The sequence below is a fragment of the Triturus cristatus genome, chromosome 9 (assembly GCF_964204655.1).
Source record: "Triturus cristatus chromosome 9, aTriCri1.1, whole genome shotgun sequence".
Taxonomy (NCBI): domain Eukaryota; kingdom Metazoa; phylum Chordata; class Amphibia; order Caudata; family Salamandridae; genus Triturus; species Triturus cristatus.
This window is the reverse complement of record NC_140592.1, coordinates 309,437,271-309,460,527: the sequence shown is the minus strand read 5'-3', so window position 1 is coordinate 309,460,527 and position 23,257 is coordinate 309,437,271. Positions and strand designations below refer to the sequence as shown.

Below are 23,257 nucleotides of genomic sequence, written 5' to 3'. Positions count from 1 at the left end.
TCGGAGCCTCCTCCCCCCCCCACCCCGTTCCACCTCTCCTGAGAGGCCGTGCCTTGGGGAGGGGAGGCCTCAATAGGCATATGCTGGGGGAGACGGGCCACTGGTGCTGGGCGGGGCGGGGCTAGGCCCTACTTAAGCCCGCCGCCCCCGCAGATCGCCCTCTGCTTCCTGGGATACACTCCTGTGCCGCGCGAGTTCCCACCCTTTCCGCTTACCCTGCGCGGCGTAAGCCGCGCGCAACTGGAATGTTATAATGCTTTTTCTTGTGTTGCAGGCGGAGTTACAGGGCGATCTGGAGGCAGAAGGGTACCTCTGCGACAGTCGGTACAGTAAGGGTACCCCTGTCCGGCACAGTAAGGGTGCCCGAGCCAAGGTCCGGGAGCCGAAGGAGGTTCTGGGAAGACCGCGACGGCGCCCCGTTAGTCCTTCGGGCGGTTGGGGGGCCTAACCAACCGGGGGTGTGCCATAACACGCTCCGCCCCCGTTAAAATGGGCGGGAGTATTAGACGATCGAAAGGAGGATCTGAAAAATGTGCCGCACTGCCGGGCATCGACCCACCGTGCGTGCTGGCTCGCAAGGCGGGCGGAGCAGCGAGGGGCTGCTTGCCCTGGATCGCCCGTAAGATAACCCACTCTACCGTCATACTTATGTTGTATGAAATAAACCTGCAGCAGTTCTTCACCCATAACTAATGTGTCAGTGTAATCATTGGGTGATGTCTGTGCATACGTGTTGAGTGGAGCGGATGACAGTGTGGTCACTATGAGAATCAATGTAAACGATCACTGAGGGTTGCCCACCACGTAAAGCATATCGGCCACTGTTGGAGTGACTTGCGAAGGTATTTGTTGCGTTCGTCAATTATTTAATGAAGGCAGGGCTGTTATTTAGTGGCACCACTGGAAAACAAGGCCTGAAAAATTCCAGCAGCATAACAGACACCAATAGCTGTCTGCTCTCCACTGCATTCTGACAATCACAACTTTCTCAATCTCTCTGTCAGCGTTAAAACGACTTCCCGTCCACTATACAATAGAGGTCTGGCAGTTACACAAGCCGCCGGCACCCCCTGTTGGCATGATTTTACGGATTGGAAAACAAAGCTGGTGCAAGAAACCAGTAAATTTGTTTTGAGCAAAGATGTCAGCCCCCACCCACTGAGACTCCTCGCCACCACCACCCTCGCATCACTCCTGCCTCGGACAGACTTACCTGAGGCCTGGCCTGCAGCTTCAGAGCAGGCAGGCGCGAGCGGGCAGCATAAGAGGGCAAGGCTAGCCAGGCAGGGGCTAGTAATAATTAAATAATGCCCGGCACCAGCACGGTCCTTCCAAGTTCTCACTAGTCTCCGACTGGCCTGGGTCCTAGGATGCCTCTCACCTCACTGGTCACGCGCACTTTAAATTAGTATGCGCATGAAAATGGCATTGGTCACCAGCCCCTCTACGCCCCACCCTGAAGACTGACACGGAGACAACTGCGCGCCGCGCACCCAACTTTAATTAATGAAGGGCCCAGAGGGCCTGTCGGTCGAGGCGGCGAGGCCCGTGCCTGTACACCAATAATTAATTAAGAGTCCGGGTGTGCTCACCTTAATTAATGAAGAAGATGCCGTGGCATGTCGTGCGTGCACCATTTCAGGCCATGAGCACCATTTAGGCTTGCTGGCTGCCGCTGAGATTGAGGGGGCCCCTGGAGCGCAGGGCCCCCCTCAGCACGGGGGGGGCTGAGTTACGCCCCTAGCGGGTGTTTGCCATTGCTCGGAACTGGCACGTTTTTTAAATAAGTGGTATGCATTAATGATAGTGAGTCCACCGCATGGTGGTGCTCTGTGTCTATATATTAGTAGAGTTAATTGATGGCCCATTTCACTATTTAAAATAAATTACAAATTATGAACCAAGGACTTCCACGCTATCTCTACAGTCAGGTGACATGTGGTGGTGCCAGCTGCAGTGGACTCATGTGAATTTGCTTGGGCCCTGGCACCTCATTTTTTACAAATTAGCACTGGTTGAGTGACTTCACACTTCATTGTGCAATGCTTTGTCTACACATTCCTGGAGCCAGCACTGTCACAGACATCTTCAGCTAAAAATGACTCACTTCAAACTGGTTCCAGGGCCTTAGACAGACAGTCGGTCCACATCCCCTGTTAGAAACAGAGTAGAAAGGTGGGATCCAAACTACTGCGCATGGTTCCAGCTCCAAGTTTGTTTTGACTAAGGACGGAATTGCTCTGCAGAGTACTTGAAGAACCGCCAAGAGCTTTTGTCTGCAAGACAGCCAGTCTCCCAGAGGTAAGGAGACGTCACCTGAAGTCTGCAGAACTTGTTGGTGAAGATGCGGGTGGTCTATAGCCTAGAAGTCTGTCTGTCTGCTCAAAGAGGGAAGGAGAGTGCCTGGGCCTGCAGGATGGGAGACTGTTCATGCGAAGAAGCCCAAAAATGTTCCTTGTGCATGAAACACCCTTAAGATGCTGACTTGTATTCGAGTGTACCCGATGCTGGCCCCAGCTGAGTAAGGTCACCCCACCTCCCTACGCTGGCAACCTTCGTGAAGCAACATCAACTTTAAATTTTTGTTTAAACTTTATTTCGGCCAATGTAGCCTTAAAATCCAAGTACAAGAGAATAAGACAAAACACATATATATACACATGACCATAATTATCAATTCTAAAATTAATACATGCAATTGGGCAGGATATAATTTTAGTTATCTCCATGATTGAGCAATACCGCTTATAAAAATATAAATAACAATTTTAAATTAATTAAAAGCCAGAAACTAAAAACAGTTAGGATTAAGGAGGACAGTGCATCATGTTTCTATACAAAAGAAAGAAAGGGCTCCCATCTGTACATTACAGTTCATAACCAGACCGTTTCCTGATGAGGTACACATTAAATAAGAATCCACTTGTGCCGAACACCACTAGTTGTGAGGTATTAGACTTGATTATGCGTTCTGCTTCTTTGTAGGATCTGGCCCCCATGTGTTTGCATAGGGGTTTGATCCACTGAACCCTCGGTTTCTTATATGCCGGGCAAAAGAAGAGTAGATGAACATCGTCTTCCTTTACCCCTAGAGAGCAGAGAGTGCACAAATCAGTACCATTTCCCCCCCCCCCCACCTACACCTGTATGCACTAATCTGTAAGACCCCGTACCTGAATTGCAAATATAGTGTTTTTGCTAGTGGTGGACCAATCTCATCCATGAATTGTTCAAAGTTGGGTATGTCTTTTAAATTCAGGAATTTCTGGGTCAATATGCCAATCGTAGAACTATGCACTAGCTCACCGTTGACATAGGACCAGAAGGTATCCTTTACAAGTTTTTTAGAAGACAATGTCATGTTCTGAGGAACCTCCCATAAATGAGAAAGCCCTAGTCTCTCATACCACTTAAATATGTACTTTAACCATGGGGTTTTCATGTGCCCGTCAATCTGGATTATTTCAGTCAATCCACTCTTATAATCGCTCAACTCCGGGGTTGTCCATAACCTAACCCAGTACAACAGTGGTCTTAGTGTGACTTGGTAATCTGTTCTTTTAAGGTTAATATCAAGAAATACTGGGACTAGAGGAGTTCTAGTCGGTATTTTGAGCAGCCTACGTACAAAGTGGTTTTCCACCTTTCCAAAGTTGCTTTTACAGCAATAACCCCAAACCTCAGCACCATAAAGGGCGGCTGATTGAGCCTTTGCTTTAAATACCTCAAGTGCCGGCGAGATTGCTTTAGAATAGCTTGCGCCGTGCACTTTTAAAATAGGCATTCAGTTTTGTGTAAGGGATAAAATGCTTTTTTCCAGCTGCCCTTTCCAAGTAAGATTGTTATCCAACATTAATCCTAAATAGTTGAAACTCTCTACATGTTCCAGTTTTTGGTTCTCTAAAAACAGATTTTTCCTAAAGGGTTTCTTGGGGTTTTTAGGCATATATTTAGTTTTGCTTGGATTTATTTCTAACCCCTTCCCTACACAATACTTTTGGAAGGAGTCAACCAAATTTTGTAAACCCCTCGGAGTCTGAGAAATGAGAATGGTATCATCAGCAAAAAGTAATGCCGTGATCGTCTCACCGCCTAACTTCGGGGAGTCATGTACACAGTTCTTTAAATAGCTCGGGATATCATTAACATACAGCGAGAAGAGTGTGGGTGCTAACACGCAACCTTGGCGCACACCACGGTCCACAGGTATGGCCCTTGAAATTTCTCCTCCCTTACCCCATCTAATTTTAGCATATTTCCCTGTGTGTAACTTGATAAGTTCTTTAAGTAGCTCGCCTGGAACCGCCATCTTCCTTAATGTAATCCACAACGAGTTGCGCGGAACAAGGTCGAAGGCGGCCCTCAAATCCACAAACGCCACATAAAGGCTACCCTTCCTTATGTTAATGCACTTCCAACAGATGCACATAAACCTAAACACCTGATTGACCGTACTAATTTTTGATCTAAATCCTGCTTGGTATTTGGTTAGTATCTTAGTCTCCTCAATCCAATCTAAAAGCCTATTTAAAATGTGTCTGGCAAAAATCTTTTGTAAAATGTCTATTAAACTTATTGGGCGGTAATTACTCGGATCATAGCGATCACCTTTTTTAAAAATTGTTATGATTTCTGCCCCTTTCCATGATTCGGGGACCGGTGTACCTGCCACAATCGAATTACTCAGGAAGTTTATATATGGCCCCCACACTTCCACGTCATGTTTTAGTAAATCGCCGGGAATTTTGTCAGGGCCTGGAGCTTTACCCATTTTAACAATTTGCAGTGCCTGGATGGATTCTTCTAGGCTGAAATGTAGGGGAACGATTCTCAATTCTAAATTAGTCTCATTGTCCTCAGGGATCAAACCCTCCTTGTTATTGGCGTAAAGCTTAGAAAAGTAATCGCACCATGTGTTTTCATCTAGGAAGATATCCTTTGGCGATCTACCCTTCTTATTTCCCTTAGAGATTAAGTTCCAGAACGTGCACTGATCACGTAACTTGGCCGCACTCAGGAGGTCCTCCCATATAGTTTCATCCCAAGCTTTTTTTGCTTGGGCCATAGTATTATTATAAGCCTGTCTACCATTTTTTATGTCCAGTTGGTTCTTGGATTTTACTGCCTGAATCAGACTGGACTTTGCTATTCGACATTCTTTGTTGTACCATGGGTTCGCTAACTCGAGGTAGTTCCCTTTCCGATTTCCATCTTTTTTATATGTTTTACTCAAAAGGGGTGTTAGTGCATCTACCAACTTGGAATGTAGATCAAGGACGCCCTGTGTACCCAATAGGGGCAACTGGGATGCTCCGACAGTCTCAGTAAATGTATTATAGATATTTATCAACGCCTTTTCTGTTCCCAAGATATATGGCCATCTTAGAGCACGATTTGTTATCTGTATCTCCCCAACCGAATTATTTAATAAGGCCTCTCCATATGATCTAGTAATGAAAGGTTGGGGGTCTAGCCATAATTGAAGAGGGAAGTGGTCACTCTCCGTCCTGGGGTCTATCTTGAAATCAATTATTAGATCCCATAGGTTTCGGGAGACCATTACAAAATCTATGTGTGACCTGCAATTTCCCTTAGAAAAAGTTGGAGCTGGTGGTCTATCAGATCGAAAGCGGCCATTGCATGCTCTTAAGTCATGCGACACAGTCAACTGTAAAATCTGTGTGGCGGCTATAGTACTTTTAACTGATCTATGGAATCTAAGGGAAAGATATCATTGGCAGCGTCTTGCTCGCCGACTACCACCTGAACATTTTGTCCTAATGCATCTAGAATGGAATCCAAGAGTTCTACCACCTTTGATTCCTTGTTTGATGGATACGGTCTATTGTATATATTTATTAAATATATAACTTCTTTTCCTCTTGCCACTATTTTGAGGCCTAATAGATCAGGAGAAGGAATAGATAACTGGATGACATCTATTTCCAGAGTGACTTTAACCCAGATAACCAGCCCCCCTGATGCTCTTCCTCTAATTGGCGGAGTTGCATCAGAGCTAAATGTTTTGTACCCTAGCCTATGGGGGGTTTCTACCGACCAAGTTTCCTGTAAAAGTATGATATCGTAGTTCTCAATATAAGAACACCATACCGCATCCTTTAAGTTCCTGGATAATCCAGCTATATTCCAGGATATCAGTCTAATGCTTGAGTTTTCCTCTACGCATGATGGAGATGTACCTATTAATATATCGTCACTATCTATGTCATCCTCAAGTGTAAATAAAGAATTTAACTCTTCCACTTGATTGACATCTTTATTATTTTCCTTTACCTCCAGACTCTCTAAGTGACACTGAACAACCACGTCCAATCTGGCTACCTCGCGCAACCGAGCATAAGCAAATTCGTCGCTAATTGGCAACTCATTTGGCAACACGTCTATACGACTTCAGTGCTCTGGTTAGGCCCCCACACCTGGGTATCTGCTGATATCTCTGTAATGTTTTTCCCAACCTGAGGAAGTCAATCATTTTGGTCCAGTGAACTCAATGCCGAATATCTATTTTCAATTGGGATATGAAAAGTTGTGCTTCTGCTGGTACTCATGGGCCTACTTTTGTTGGTAAATTGGGATGTCCTATCTAAATGGCTATAAAAATAACCCAAGGGGTGCACACCCACATCGTTCTCCCCCAAGACCAGTGATGCTGCTCTAAGTAGGACGGTTGCGACATGTTGGGGGTGTCTAAAACTTATAATCACACAGTCCCCCTTACATGTTTTCTTTGCATTGCCAATCCAAGAGACCCGTCTGGTAGACAGTATTTGATCAGAAAAATTTGTAGGGAATCCACAGTTTTTATTTAGCCAAGCGACTGATTTCCGTTTGAGTGAGTCATGTGGTTCCTCTCGGAAATTAGGTGCTACGGGGTCTAAGGGTGGAACATTTGAAAGGACAATGACATAAGGTTCACAGTCTGGCGGAAGATTAGTATGATATGGTTTTCTCGCAAGGGCAGTAGACCTCGCGCTACTAGGTGGGGCTGCTTTGGTCTGGAATGTACTGCCAACTTTTCGCGATATCTCCCTGAATTTAGGGGAACTTACTCCCTCTATCACGGCCGACTGTGCAGGGTGACCAGGTTGTACCAGTATCCCTGGCGATTTTATAATCTGTTCCTTATTAATCTTGGCTAAAAGACCACCCAACCTGGATACCTCAACAGATAACAAAACAATTTTATCTACAAGTGGTTTGATCATAAGTTCTAAATTTGCCTCAAACAGCTTGGCAATATGACCCAAGAGAACAGAGTTCACATCATCGTTAATAGTCAGGGTCTCAATGTGAACCGCAGTACTTCTCTGACCTTGTTCCAACATTGGCTTATGGTGTGCAGTCCCCCATATGTTCTGAATTTTCCTACATTTTCTAACAGCTCTCTTAACAGGAGAGTGAAGTAATACAGACTCACTAGGGTTCTCCAATAAAGCTTGGCTTGGTGCATCATGATCTGAAGGTAAAGTTACTGAATTCTCCAAATAGGAGGCTTCAATACTAGGAGGTTCCGCCATAATAGGACCACTACCAACATCTGTGGGTGAAGGCAAGATTTTTAAGAGAGGCTCCTTTCCTAGTGATTTTCTTCTTTCATTATTAATCTTGCTCACCATTTTAACCAGGTAGTTATCCATGGTTGCTTTATTTTTTGCCATATTATGCTAGAAGTAACGTATTTATCGACCACAGGAAAAGGGTAGGGGTAACTGGTGATGCTAGCTAGCAATAGTGGCCCAACACACGGCTAGTAAAGCACATGAGAATATTTAGAATTTACCAGCCTCACATATACTCCTAAAAGCAATAAAATAAACAAACATTATCACAATTTAAACTAGGGTATGCAACATGGATATTTAGTTGACACAACCAATATATAAAACCAATATTTATCTACCAAAGTTGTTATACAAGGGCTTGCTGTTTGATTGTCTCCGCATGGCTTAGGGGGGTGGCCCGACCCGACCTCTTCCGACCCCCTAACGGCCACACAACGGCCCGCCCTTTGCCCAGGCTTAGCCCGGCGCCGCCCGCGCGCGTCCCGCGACGCGGAGGGAGCCTCTCCTTTTTCTGCGCCTCCGGGCGCGAAGGTAGGCGGAAGTCAGGTGATGGCGCTGAGCACGCTGGGAGCTGTAGTCTCCCCCAACTGCGGCCGGTGATTTCCGTCGGCGGCAGAGGAGACCAACAGCGTAGGCGTCCCAGGTGCAACTCACGGAGCCCAGGTAGGTAGGTGCAGCTCTCTGTGCCTGCTCGCAAATGCCCCTGCTCCACCGAGGGAGCCTCTCCTTTTTCTGCGCCTCCGGGCGCGAAGGTAGGCGGAAGTCAGGTGATGGCGCTGAGCACACTGGGAGCTGTAGTCTCCCCCAACTGCGGCCGGTGATTTCCGTCGGCGGCAGAGGAGACCAACAGCGTAGGCGTCCCAGGTGCAACTTACGGAGCCCAGGTAGGTAGGTGCAGCTCTCTGTCCCTGCTCGCAAATGCCCCCAACTTTAAATACCAGAATGCCATCCATCATCTACACTGCAAAAGGTGGGGCATGCCTGCTGCCGTGCTGTGCATCCGGACCTCACTGCCGCTGTTGTCAAGGACTTCCCTTATGGTCTGGAGACTACAGAAGCCAAGAAAAAGGCAACCAGAAATTCTCTGCATGTTCTGCCTCAAGCGCAGCCGGACCAAAGAAGTCACGTCCCTGTCTCCCACTGCTGAATAAATCTGCCATGTGACCCCGAACGGCGTAGAACAGCAGCAGAAATGTAAAACAGCGCTCCACACAAAGTCAACACACATCTGTGTTTGAAAGGCTAAGAGACCGTGTCTTGCCTTAGAAAGCGTACTGAAATCTGGCACAAGTACAGCCAAAAACTCTTTAGTAAGATAACAGTTTGAACTGACGTTCAGGTCTCCCATTGTGGGTAATCACCTGCATAACTAAATAAAAGAGTATTCACACCCGAATCACTTCTTTCCTGAGAGTCCCCACAGTAACACACACATTTCAATGGATTGGTACTGAAGCCATAGTACTGGGTCCCGGTTGTCGGGCGGCACATTGCTCGCCTTGTGTAGTCTGAATGCAGGAGCTCTACCATTGGTTGTAACCCAGAGCACTGGAAAGACCCTGTACTGGAACCAGATTCCTGTGTGTAGTATATTTCTTCATATAGTTAAAGTATTTCTCTTTTTACAAAAGCATTGGTCTGGCAGCAAATTATTGTGTCTCTTGGTTGACTGCTGAGTTTGGAGATGCTGCCACCCCCATTATCTCTGTGAGAAAGCTTTACATTTTCACCCTTGGTACAGCTAGAGTCAGGTGTGGAAGGCGTGTATTTGGCCCAGTTTGTGGACCCATAGAGGGATGGACCACAGGCAAACGAACCAACCACTGCAGTTGTGATGCAGTAGCCCCTGTCTGCTCTATGGCCCCCATATTAGAATGATACCCCATTTATGAAATTGCACAATGAGTGGCCCCTCTAAACAGATTTGATGCTGGAGCCCTGCATACATTTACCACGCATGCCTTCATATTGCAGTCTCTACCCCGACTGCGACGTGATAATGCATTCCTTTACCACGCAAGTCTTTACAATGACTTGCCTTAGGGGGCTCTGGACTTAGGAATAGTTTAATTCACTATTCTAAATCCAGTCAATGCAACAGTAGGGAAGGCATTGGACTTAAATTTCAACACCATTCCAACAACGCGCCCCTAATGCAAATCGCAGTAACGACCTGTGTGGTAAAGGAATGCGTGGTAGCTTCATAGTCAGGGTAGTGACTGTATTGTAAAGGCAGATCATTGTCGTAACTGCAAGGTAAAGGATGTGCCCCTCTAAAAAGCAACTTAGCTGGTGACACTGAGAGTCTTGGTGATGCCACATGTAATTATCGCAGCCATTCCCACTCCCTCTTCCCCCACTTTAACTAACCTCTGAAAAATCCATTATCCCCACCCATCTCCAGAAATCACTCTACTTGATAACTCGGGCCTACCCATAAATAAGTTTTTAAAGGAATACTGACAGTCTTTATAATCCCAACCCTAAACCTGAACATCTTAGTTGACAATACTAGGAATAACTATTGTAACCTCCATACTAATATAGGCTAACTAGAAGGAATCGAGTCATAATCATATTAAACACTCCACTGCACAGTCAGTTAATCTGGCCTTACTGACAGCTGTTATTGGATTCTCCTCCCAGCAGTGACCCCTCCCCGATTAGCTGTAACTGGAAATGGGACCTGTAAGAGAATCAGGTCAAGGTAAAACAATTACTTTATATTAATGGAAATCAGTAACCCTATGACCATGCCTCCCCCTCATGACCCCCTGGTCATCTGTACCTGGTGAAATTTCCCATCATTATGTTTAGGAATGCTGTTGGGTGCCTCTTTATACTCCGTTATTATCACTTTTCCATCGGAGGCTAGCAGCGTCACTAAAATTTCATACACGCATCCACAATCGGGGTGTCCACCGTACCTTAATGGAGAAAAACAAATACTGTTTGTAACAAACAATTTGTGTGAGGTATACTAAAAGAACATCACTGGTCTGAAAAAGTAGCACGTAGCAAAGCCAAGATGAGAAGCAAATTGAAAGGCAGCAAGTCTGTGGATGGTTGAGACAGCAGGTCTGTGGGTAGTTGGGTTTGGGGGAGCAACCTGACTTGGAGAAATCATCAAACATAATCTGGTCAGGGCAGGACATGAGGAAAACAGATGTGTGTGCAAAGAGGAATAATCACTTGATCAACATGCTTGGCCCTCCTCCCTACCAGTAGGCATTTAGGTATGCTTGAAGAGCAGGTCTGCATACATTGGTGAGGAAGTGACCAGTCATATAGCCCCATAGATGTTCTCTCCTTTTCAGAGTCTGATTGGGGGGCCTCTGGACATATAGGGGCCACCCAGGCCTCAACCATGGTGGTTGAGGTAACTTGTCACTGGTGTCCTGAGGTCTGTAACATGATGGCTATACAAACTCAGCCAAGTACTTGCAAACTCAGCTAAGTACAAACCTTTCCACACTTCAATCTCAGGGTGAGAAGGTCAGCAATCACAGGCTTTTCAGGGAAGTAGTGTGGAGCACAAGAGTTCAGAACTCATTAACTTATTGTCTAGGCAGGCACTTATATTTTATGTAAAAGAAACTTTTAAAATCACAGCAAAACGAAATACCACAGTTGTTGTAACCTAAATCATTGAGTTGCTTCAATCCCTTTCTGGTCCTTCAGCCCTGCTATGATTTGTTTCCCTTGACTACGGTCCCCAACGCACTAAGAGCAGAGGCACTGATTAGGCGCAGGTGCAGATTATATTAAATACTCTCATTTGTTAACTTCGTATCTCAGTTCAAATCTTTTACCCCTTGCTTTTACTCGGTAAAATAATCTCCTTCGCATGTTAGTGTCTTGTCCTAGATGTAGGCTACACCCTGCATTTACCTGCTGGCAGTCCTAGTAGTGTGATGGGGAAGAATGCATTCCCCTCCTTGTGGTGATGCCTCTGCTTCTGCGGGCCGTTGCGACAGTCCTGTACCACAATAGGGATGAAGGGATGCAGTAGGTGGGTCAGGCCTACTAGGAAGCACTCATCTTTAGAAGTGGTGGTCTTAGGAGCTGGTTACAGACAGGTACTCATACTCAGCAGTTGCAGCCTCGGACCTGAATCACCCATAGTGTGCCTTTGTCATTTCTGCTTCGATGGCAACATATCTTTGTTTCCTGATGTCAGTAGTGGCAGCATCTGTCTTAAGAGCCCAGGGCAGACTACCAGGCTACCCAGTTGTATTTGTTCTTACAAAGTCTTAGTGCAGCTGACACAGGTAAACAGAGAGCACAGGCCCCTCATGTCTTCGTTTTTTGTGCCAGTTAGATTTCTCTAGGTGCTTTTTAAGTCAGGAACATGCTGGACACCTCCTCTTGGACAGTCTCGCCTCCTGCAGGGCCAGGTATACTCCTTCCGACTTTCAGGAGGTAGGCAGGCAGCCTTGAAGGAACTTCAGGCAGACCCCAAAACCATGAAGCTCAATCAGGGAGCTTCGAGTCCGCATGACACGGTCTACACTGAGGAAGGTAAACCTCTGCTGCATACCATTTCAATTTAGAATCAAAGGGGTGGAGCTCAATTTATGGGTAAGCACAATACCTCTGTAAACAACAGGTGCAAGGAAATTTTACCCAAAATAAAGGAAACTCCTCCCAGGAGCAAGAGGGAATACAGATGCAAAGATTACTGTGTCACGGCCTTCTCATGATTGGTGCCAACTCCCAGTTGATGGAAGGAATAACTGGTCATGGGGCTCAGAGTCAATATGTTAGCAACAGCAATACCATTAGTTGTAGGGGATGTGCGAGGCCTATAAGCATCTTACTCTGCTCCTAATATGTGAACCACCTCTAGAGTACGTGTCCTTAATTAATGTGCGTTGCATCCATGACAGAGACTTTAACACAGCCACAATCAGAGGAAAAAAGACCCTACTTTCAGTCTCACATTGAAGCCAACAACTTTGTAAAAAGAACTTGTAATGTAGCTTATTAACAGTGGGCTGCAAGTCTGGATGTATTAAGAAGCTACACGCGGTGATCTTCAAGTCGTCTTTATTGAGATATTGTACACACACCACTAACATCAGCAGCCTCCCAATCTCCAACTGATTTTCCTTAGAACATCACACTGTGAAAACCGTGAGCATTCCTGGCATGAGCTGCTGAGCATACTTAAAGAAACAAACACCTACATGTGACTACAACACATCCCCCTTACCCAACAATGCAAGGAAGAAAGCAAGTTAAAACAAGAAAAAAATATACAATCAGAAAATTGCTACACACACTATAAGGCAGCACTAAATAATCACTTAATGGTAAAAGAAGACTGGACACACAACACAAGAACAATTGATTTCACACAGGGACTCCAAAATGCCTGAAAATAGCACCAATTCATGACAATCCTTGAAGCGTTCAGGAGTACTCCTGGGTCTAATAGGAGTATTCCTCCTGAGAGAATCATGAGACAAACTTGTTCTATACTCATGCAACCTCAATCCTGATGGAACTGCATCCTCTATCTCATTTGACAACCTGTTGCCACTGTACTTCACTAACCGGGACATGATCCGCATTCAGGATTCAATTTGGACATGGCTACTCTACCCCTCAAGAGCTCAAAAGGGGATCTTTGTGTTACACAATTGAGGGTAGTGTGATATGCCCACCACTTGTCTCTGAGGATTTCCTTAAGAGGAGTTCTTGTTTCTATGGCTCTCTACACACAAGCTTTTACCACTCTATTCATACATTCCGCGAGACCACTGGCCTGAGGCACATATAGAGCTGCCCTATGATGCGTGACCCCAAAATCTTTGTAAAACTCCTGCATTTCTCGTGAGGTGAACTGCACCCCATTGTCAGTGACTAAAAACTTGGGTACACCCTTACTTGCAAATTCATCTCTGTGAAATTCTAAAACCACCTAAGCGTTTACTGTGCTAATGCACCTTGTGGATACCCATTTTGAAGTGTAGTCTACTAGTAACAACACACATCTCTCAGTTTGCTGCAATAACTCGAATGGGCCCATATCCAGACTTAACTTGGTCCCCTGCTCACCTGGGACAACCATAGGTGAAAGGAGGGCAGAATTATAGAATGCAGATTTATCATTCGAGGCACACTGATAACACTCCTTAACCACCTCCTCCACTGGTCGATTCAGGCCTTCTCACCAATACCTCTCACAAACACGAGCTCATACTCCTGGGAGGAACAACTCTCTTTCTTATTGACCAAAATGGCTTCAAATCGGAATCCATACCTTTGTAATCAGGCCAGCCCTTAAAAACATAATTCACGACCACGGGAAACAACGTAGCTTCCTCTTTTCCTTTCTCCCACTCCTCTTTTGTAGTGGTAGGCTCCTTGAACTCCACTCACACCAGCTAACTCAACAGTAGCAACATCACATTGCCTTCCACTGGTAACCATGATAAACAGTCAGCTGCTTTATTTGCTACACCAGGAAGATCTTGACGAAGAACACTGTCTCAATGATTGGAAATGGAGATAAAAATACGGATCTATGGACTGTTTTCTTGTGTTTCAACAAGCATCGAGTTTAATGGAGACATTATATGAACACTCGTAAAATTGAGCCAAATAAATATGCATAATGTTTTCATTTATTGCATTGGTACAAATGAACGTACTTTAAGATCGGGTGGGTTATACAATGTGCTGACACATCATTATGAAAGACAGAAGGGTTGGCAACATGATTCAGTTTTCACTATTTCAGTTTTTATTGTATGTTTTAATTTTATAATATGGTTGTTTCCGTTGTTAAGACTTGTGGGGGGATGTAGTCATGGAGGTTATGAGGGAGGAACATGGGGTTGAAGTCTAGGGCGAATTAGATCTCGTAATGTTCAGTTGTAAGTAATCCAATTAGATTGAATCAACGCTATTGGTTGAATTAGTAGCGAGGCAATGTTTAAATTGTGCATTCAGTAGAAGTCTAGGTTCAATGGCAGACATAAAAAAAGGAGAGCACTGAGCAGTTAGAACGATTTTTTAACTACAAGCAGGTAACCCCCTTTTTTAACCAGAAACAGAATTGAGAGAGGTCACGTTGTTATTTTGTAATTAATTTTAGTTTGCAGCAGGGGTTAGAGTTCATTTTAGCACAAGGTTAACGTTGACAACACTAGGCAAGTTGAGCGTTTATTTAGCAATGCGGGTAGAATGGCAGGTTGAGCATCGAGGATGGAGTGGGGGAGGTCTCCGCTTGCGGTAAACTCTTACAAAGTTATCATACCATGAAAACACTGAGAGATTTTTTATTTTATGTTGTTTTTAATTTGACATTATTTTGTCTTTTTATTCTAGAAACCATTTAGTGGGAATTGGGTAGTGTTAAGTTTACAGTATTGATTGTACCATGGCTGAATATATTCAAGTAAAAACACGATACCGTTGAAATACAGAAGATTAACATGGCTTTCTATGTTATTTTTAGATTCAAACAGCTTCCCCTGACGAAGGGCATACAAATAGCCCGAAATCCATTGGGAATGAGATTTTAAGCTGTAAATATGTAGTAGAGTCCATACGTGATGTGGTTAGAGGCCTGGATTGGCACAACTGCCTCATGTGAAGCAAATGGGCCAATGGACAGCGTCATTGTGATTAAGAAAGTTAAATTGGAATAATTGGAAAAACATGGAATAAACATGATGAAAACGAAAAAGTTGCAAGTTGACTCATTAAAGCTGTGCGATTGGGGTTGCAGCACAGTGTTGCTGCAAACTGTTTTTGAATTTAACCCTTTAAGTTTGGCATCAGTGGTAAGGATAGTTCTTCTCTTGGTGTGAAAATGATCAAGAGTAGGCATTCTACTTATCTTATGCTTCAGCGCCTTGAAAGCTGCATCACAATCAACGCACCAGACATACTGAGTTCCCTTTTTCAATAACATCCTGATGGTTTCTACTATACTAGCAAAGCCCCTAACAAATTTTGAATAGAACTCAGCAAGTCTAAGAAAGGACCTCACTTTTTCTTTCTCACAAGGAGTAGAAGCATTCACAATGCTATCTGCGAACTCTAATTTAGGCTCAATTCCCTCTCCCGATATAACATGGCCCAAGTATGTGACCAATGTCACTCCAGTTTTGCATTTTTGTTTCTTTACTATGAGACCTTAGCCCAACAGTCTACCCAGCACTCTTCTCAGCATCTCCTCATGCTCAAGCACATATTTACCACACACTAGGATATCATCCTGAAAATAGGCAAAACATTTTAGCTCCCTCCAGCATGGTTATAGACTCTGCGTTGTTAGGGAGCGGTTAGCAATCTACCCAGATATATTTATTTAGACTTCTCAAATCCACACACATCCTGATGGATTTTCCACCATCCTTAGGAGCCAACACCGCTGGAGCCATCCACTCTGAGGATTCAATTTCTTCTATCATTTTCAGAGCCAATAGTCTATCCAGTTCCTCTTTCAAGGATTCCAGCATCATATTAGGTACTCTTCTCACTTTGTGCATACAAGGTTTAGCATCCTTCTTTTGCACTATCTGATGCTCAAAGTCCACGAGCAGGCCCAGCTCATTGATAAATACCTGCAGAAATTCTTTGAAGAGATTTTCTCCACTCCCACAATCATCCAATAACATAACTTGATCACGTGCATTGTGTGCATTGGTATTTAATGTAAACCCCAAATCGATGTCTCCAACCTAGAAGTTTGTCCCCCTTCTTGGCCACATATAGCTTTCCAATGGTCTCTCTGCCCTTGTATTCAATCCTCATTACCACACAACCATAGACGTCAATATGTACACCACCATAACCAACTGGGTTAATATTCGGAGAACAGAGCTGCACATTAGGAACTGTTGCAGCCCACAACTCATTTCCAATCATTGTAAATGGGGAACCTGAGTCTGCGAGAAATGCAAATTGTTTGCCTCCAGTATCAACCTCACATTTAGGCACGCTTATAGAACCAGCATCAATTTCACCATCACCTTCACATTCAACACCATTGTCCTCAGACCATCCCTTACACTTTCCACATTCTCCACAGCTCGTACCCCCCATTGGACCTGCAAGCCCTTGCATAATGGCCTTTAAGACCACATTTGCGATATGTGGAATTTTTTGCATAACAGTTGGGACTGTTGGAAACCTGACTAAAACTTCCACAACAATAACATTTAAATTTAGTAACCTCATTTGGAATTTTAACCTTCTCCCAGTGAGTCACTTTACAATGTTTCCATCTGTATCCTGTTGCACCTTCTTCTCCACCACTTCATGTATGCTACTAGGCGTAGGGACGTTATCAGGCACCACCATGTGACTTTATCTCCTTCACCCAGTCAGATGTATTTTCCATTCCCTCAACAATGGAAGGATTCCTCAATAGTAGTTTCTCTTGTTCTCTGCTGCCGTTTGTGCACCTTACTAACTGATCCCTCACCAGTTAACTCTCCAAATTCACAAGCGCAAGCCAGTGTTTTTAAAGACACAATGTAGTTGCCCACGGTTTCAATCGGTTCCTGTGCTCTTGTGAAAAATCTGTGCCTCTCCAATACAACATTGATGAGTTGACCAAAGTACAATTCCAGCATTTTCATGGACATATCAAAAAACACCCGAGGGATCTCCATCACCTACCTATTGGTTGTGGATACGAATGGCTTGTTTTCTATGTGCCTAAAATTTCTCACATCCAAAGGCCACCAAATACGAATGAAAAGGTTTTCTGCATTGCCTCAACAGAAGCATTGGTTCTCCTTTCTCAAATAGAAAAGCAGGAGGTTGAGACATGCTGGTAGCTGACATGACTGCACTGATGTCTTACGTGAATCACAATAATAAAAAAACTGTACCTTGATCTGCAGGCATTACCAGGCATTAACTTGGTATGCATAAGGAAATTCCCAAAGTAGCACTGTCATTAATCCAATGATCGTATCACAGCCGATCGATCTATAATTAAATTGTGAGAAATAAAAAAAACATAATATGAGACCGATCCAATATGGCAGCCTCACGTCCTGTGCGTTGATGTCACACGCCTTCCCGTGTCATAATGAGGTCGCAGTGGTGCATACTCACTGATGTTCCAGTGCTCCTTGCAGCAGAGACAATGGCTGTTTGTGCGCGCTCCCCTCATAGCCGAGTGATGACTGCTCGTGTGCTGCTATGATCCTGAGTGCGAGAAGTCCATTGGCCAAAGTCTGTTTGCTGCCAAATAAAAGCTAAAAGTTACCTTTTTGACATTCCACACCGGCGGTTGATAGTTGGATCAGAGACAGCCCTTAATTGTTTCAATCCAGAGCTTGAAGGCATGTCATGTTCAGTAAATCCATAATACTCAACGATCTTCACACATGGGTTTTCAGCGGAGTTTGTGGTGAAGCTTGTCCCCAATCAAGTGTCACTCGTCACCAGTGTTAAGAGCTACATGCAGTGATCTTCAAGTGGTCCTTATTGAGATCTTGTACACACACCACCAACATCAGCAGCCTGCCAGTGTGCTCCCAGTCTCTAACTGATTATCCCTAGAACATCACACCATTGAAACCGTGACCATTCCTGGCATGAGCTGCTGAGCATGCTTAAAAAAAGAAACACCTATATATGACTACAACATGTTACACAAAAGCTCAACGATGAATGACCAATGCCATCAGAGAATGTTATAAAAAGGAGATTCCATTGTGAGAAGTGGTGGCAGTTCGATACCTGGCTGCCTGGTGATTGAGTACTTGGTGATGATCAGCAACAAATCAGCAATTTGAAGAATGCTGGAACTTCTCTCAAAATCACTACAGAACATATTCAGATTTAATTGAAATTACAAAAGCCCCCTGCACAAACAAGCTAACGGACCCCCCCTTCATACTTAGAAGAGTGCCCCCCTGCACTGTGGGGGCTGAGGGGGTGTACATCACTCCACTGCCGGTCAGGTAAGCATCATCCTCCAGCACGTGGGAGAAGAGGTGCCTGTGTCAGTGCATGCTGTAATTGGCTTGCTTCTGTCCCCTCCAGCCCCCACAGTGCAGATGAGTGACAGGGGAGCAGGGAGCTAGGGCAAGGAGGTGCAGGGAAACATCTGTCCATGTTATGGAGCAAGGATTCAAGAAACAAAACTTGCTCGGATGGAATCCTCGTTAAATGTTCACTAACTATTAAAAATTGTAAGTAGAGTGAAAGTAATACGCACAAGACATCAAATACAGGGAGAAAAAGCTTTATGTGGGCTTAAAATAATGTGAATGAAAACCAAACGTGATTTAAACTCTTTATGTGCGTAAAATGCTCTGTGCATGCGTGAACCTGCACCTCGTAATAAACATGTGACTAACTAGCTTTGAGAGGGAGACTTCTCACGTATGAGCAAGAAAACCTAACTTGTGGTCTTGAGGAACCACATGCATAGCATCTGCTTGCTTGAAATTAAAAAAAGGCTGCTATCATTAATGCTTCTGCTTAGAAAAATAATATTAATACGGGACAGAGTAGAAGTGGGTGGTGAACAGTGAGGATCATATATTTAACAAAAAGAACAGCTGTTTTTGATTCTTTTATCAATAGTGTACGTTTGGGACTAAAGAGACAATGACAAAAGTAAAGATGGCGGATGAATCGCACATGCGCAGTTCAATATGGATGTGATCTGATGCCCGAAGAGTTGAACAACGGCCAAGAGTCAAGGACAGAAAAAACATGGGAATGCAGCGTTGTGTGACCCTCTCCTATGAGGACTGAATTGTGCAATATTGAAAATTGTTACAAAATGCGTATGAGAAAGGATGTTAAAATGACTTAATGGAGGCGAGTTTTGTAAGACAATAAGACTGCTAACAAAGATGAAAACGTAAGCATGACATGATGAGACTTTCTGAGTCCCAACCAAACACATACAGTAACTCACTAGAATTTGCAACTTTTGAGGGTGGGGCACACAGAATTAAGACTATAACTAAGAGTAGCTTAGAGAGAAGATTTTTACATATTCTCACACACACATGCACTGAGGAGAGCTGATCGGATTCTGAATCTGAGCTGTATGCCGAATTGATCTGAGCTGATGAGCTGAGCGGAGAGCAGAGAAGTGACAATCAACTTCTGATTAGATTTGAAGACTCCAGAAGAACTTTGAGGAGGGAGAGAGTGTAAGAGAGGGAAGCGTCCTGGTGCGTCAGGTTCTAGAAAGAATATTAGTAAGTATTGGTCCTGTTCTGATCCTGTCCCTATAGTCTTTGTCTCCTGATTCCAAACAGAAGACCACCATCGGTCCTTTGGCCAGGGGGTCGATTTTCCAGATTTCTGCCTTTAGGTAATTATGAGCTTGCTTCAAATTTGCTTAATAATTTGCAAATGTGACTTATGTTGAATCTGCTGTCTCTTCAACTATCCACTCTTATGCAATATTATTCAGGAATCTGTTAAAATTGAATGCTAAATACATTGATCTCTCCTGTAAACTGAATGAAGGTGTTCGCACTGAGAATTTGTATCTGTGAACGGTCAATTTATGACTGAGAAATTTTAGATAAAACTTATGAATTTATCCCGAGACTGTGGTTATTTCATTGAGACATGCAAGTTAGTTAGCTAAGTCGACTTTTCAACTAATGGTCCATTGACTAGAGGAAGAGTGTTGATCAGTGAAAGATTAGTCAAGAAATATTGCAATTTTATGGTTCGGTCTAGTTGAAAAATGAACTTATCAAAACTGAGTGAATATTAAAACTTGATCTCCCCAGTGGGATCTTGGCCAAGGATGGTGAATGAATGATTTGAGTAATATGTATACGGGCCTGTTGAATGATTGACTGAAAGTTATGCTTGGTCCTTGGCCAGCCGCGCTGGATCACATGTGCTGCTGCAGATCTGTGTAACTGGGGGAGGGAGGCCAGGAGCCCAACCTGCGACCAGGTGGACCATTTAGAGATCCTCACAGCTGGAAAACCAGTGTGACAGAGGGGTGGATAATAATCACAGAGTGGGGGGGGGGGGAGCGAGAAAGAAGGTCAGCAGTGCCTCAGATGTAAACCAGTGCTGACAGAGAGGGACAGGGGGAATAAACAGGAGAGATAAGATGCACAGCGGGGAATAGAGAAATGGGCGACCATCACCTCGCAGCAGTAACCTTCTGCTGTCATGGCAACGGTAGAGAGGCTGGGGTAAAGGGCATGGAGGGAATAGACTGAGGTGTGATAACCTCATATGAGAGAAAGAAGAAGTTAGGTGAGCGGGGAAAGGATGCAGATATAGAAAATGGAAAGGGAGTTAGGAGGGGTAAAAACTGGAGAAATAGAAAGGGAACGAAAGGAGATTCGGAGGGATTAAATGGGTGTTTAGAACAGCTACTGAAAATAATAGCCAGGTAAAGCAGGGGGAGTGAATTGGGTGAGGAGAATGGGAAGGAATTGGGAGAAGAGTTAGAGGGGGCATCGGGGAAAACAGCCAATTCGCGAGAGGGCAGCACAATAACAAATTGCCACGATACTTGACCAAAAATGGCGGTGGAAAAAATAATCATTTTATTTTTTATAAATGAAGAAATATAAGTTCAATACGAGCTTTCCTTCTTTTCACGACCAGCCAATCATGTAGCACGTTTTATGTTTCCTTGGTTATTATAAAATAAATACACAGCAGGAAACGTCTGAGTGTATTTCTCAATTGAATCCCACCCTTCATCTGCAAATGACATGGCCTCGTCACATTGAGTTTGCTGGAAATGGGACTAGGTTTGTTTAAGTTTACAGGGGTTGTTTGTCTCGTGGAGAGGCGGAAACTGTGGGCAGAGGACGTTTTGTTTTGGCATTGGTTCCCCGGGGAGTCAGTTAATTGTGGCCACAAGTTCTAAGGCCCCGCCCATTTCCCTGCCTACCAAAGGCAAAGAAAGAGATTGTGTAAAATGGCAATATGCAGGCTGTGAGCCTGCCAAGAAGACATATTTCAAGCAAAGAATGGCAATATTCAAGGGAAGGAATTTTGCATAGTGACATATATGCTGTTCAGTGAAAGAAAGAGTACCAATTTCGAGACAGTGCTTTCTTTGGTGTGAACATTCAAATATGTTTAACCACATTTTAAGATGATAGGTGTTTAGACTGACAATGCAGTTCTTACCGGTGCAGTTCACAAAACAATATTTTGCTGAATAACTCCCCATTGTATTTTTCTTATCCCTGGGTAGAAAACAAATTCCTCTGTCTTAACCCCTTTGCTGACAGTCCTCCCTGCGTGCCACACTCTTTTAGCTACTTGGAGTAATTTGTACTTAGGCCCCTATAACATTTTGTCCACATAAGGTATCCACGCCAAATATGTGTCCTCTTCTTCCAACATGCTACGAATTGTAAGGGTACCCAGGGGTTGAAGATTACCCTGGAGAGGAACGAGAAATTAGGCAAAATAAAGCAAAATTATGGGTTTTTGGGAAAAATGGGAAAAAAAGTGCTGCAGAAGAAAGCATCTATTTTTTCCTTGCAAATGGTATTAACAAAGGGTTTATGGTGCTAAATTCACCATCTTCCCAGATTTCAGGAACAGGTAAACATTTGTCGAAAAAACAATTTTCTACACAGTTTTGGTATTTTACTGGGACATAGCTAATTATATCTATTTTTGTGCCTTCAACCTCCTTCCAGTTAGTGGTTGAAATGGGTGTAAAACCAGTAATGGATCCCAGAACTCTATTACATTTCTGAAAAGTAGATACATTTCTGAATTCAGAAAGCGTTCATTTGTGTAGATCCTTCAAGGTTTTCCAATAGAAAGGAACAGTTGCAAAAAAAAAAAAAAAAAATTGAAATTTAGTTGAAAAAAACAGCCATTTGTGCTTACATTTTCACTTTTAACGTCTTCTAACTACGGTAGATTTTTTAAAGCTTATACCGTTATGTCCGCAGGACCCTTCTGGTTGTGGGGATATATGAGGATTGTCAATTCACCAAGAACCCGAGGTACCCAGAGCCAATAACTGAGTTGCACCTTGCAATGATATTTCATTGTGTACCAGGTATACAGTAATTCGTTTGGTAAATTATAAAGAGTGGAAAATAGGTATTAAGGAAACCTATGTATATCTGAAACGGGAACAGGATATGGAGTTTAGAAGCAGTGGTTATTTGTGCATCTCTGGATATGTGGGTACCCATATTAGCATGTGAACTAGATTATTGTTCAATAGGACTTCTTTTTTACACACTCACATTTGGAAGGCAGAAATACTTAGAAAAACAAATGTTAATAACAATTGTTCTACTATTCTGTATTTCTATAAGTCTCCTGATAAAAAGGATACCTCACTTGTGTGGGAAGGCCTAATGTCTGCGACATGAAATGGCCCAAAACGCAACGTGGTCACCACATTTTTAGACTGAAAACTGACCCTTTGTTCGCAATGTGCCTAGCTGTGGATTTGAAGCCGACACCTAGGGAAACCTAGCAAATCTGTATATTTTTGAAAACCAGACACCCAGGGGGTCCGGGATGGGGTGACTTGTGTGGCTCTCACTAGTTCTGTTACCCAGAATCCTTTGCAAACGTCAAAATTTGTAAAACAAAAAACACATTTTCCTCACATTTCTATAATGGAATGTTCTGGAATCTGTGGGGAGCCACAAACTTCAACCCCCCAGCATTTCCAAAAGTCTGCCAATAAAAAAAGTACCTAACTTGTG

The 23,257-nt window shown here is 43.8% G+C and overlaps 1 protein-coding gene across 2 annotated transcripts in view; it reads right to left on the bottom strand.

Moving 5' to 3' along the window:
* The window catches only part of LOC146797806 (F-box only protein 2-like), a 151,712-nt gene that overhangs the window by 21,275 nt on the left and 107,180 nt on the right, over window positions 1–23,257 (bottom strand). The window contains exon 5 of one of the 2 annotated variants that reach the window (XM_085624990.1): window positions 10,372–10,510. The exons of the other annotated variant lie outside the window; for it this stretch is intronic. Within the exon in view, the coding sequence (XP_085481116.1) occupies window positions 10,372–10,510 (139 nt within the window). The remainder of the gene's footprint in view (window positions 1–10,371; window positions 10,511–23,257) is intronic. 2 annotated transcript variants of the gene reach the window in all.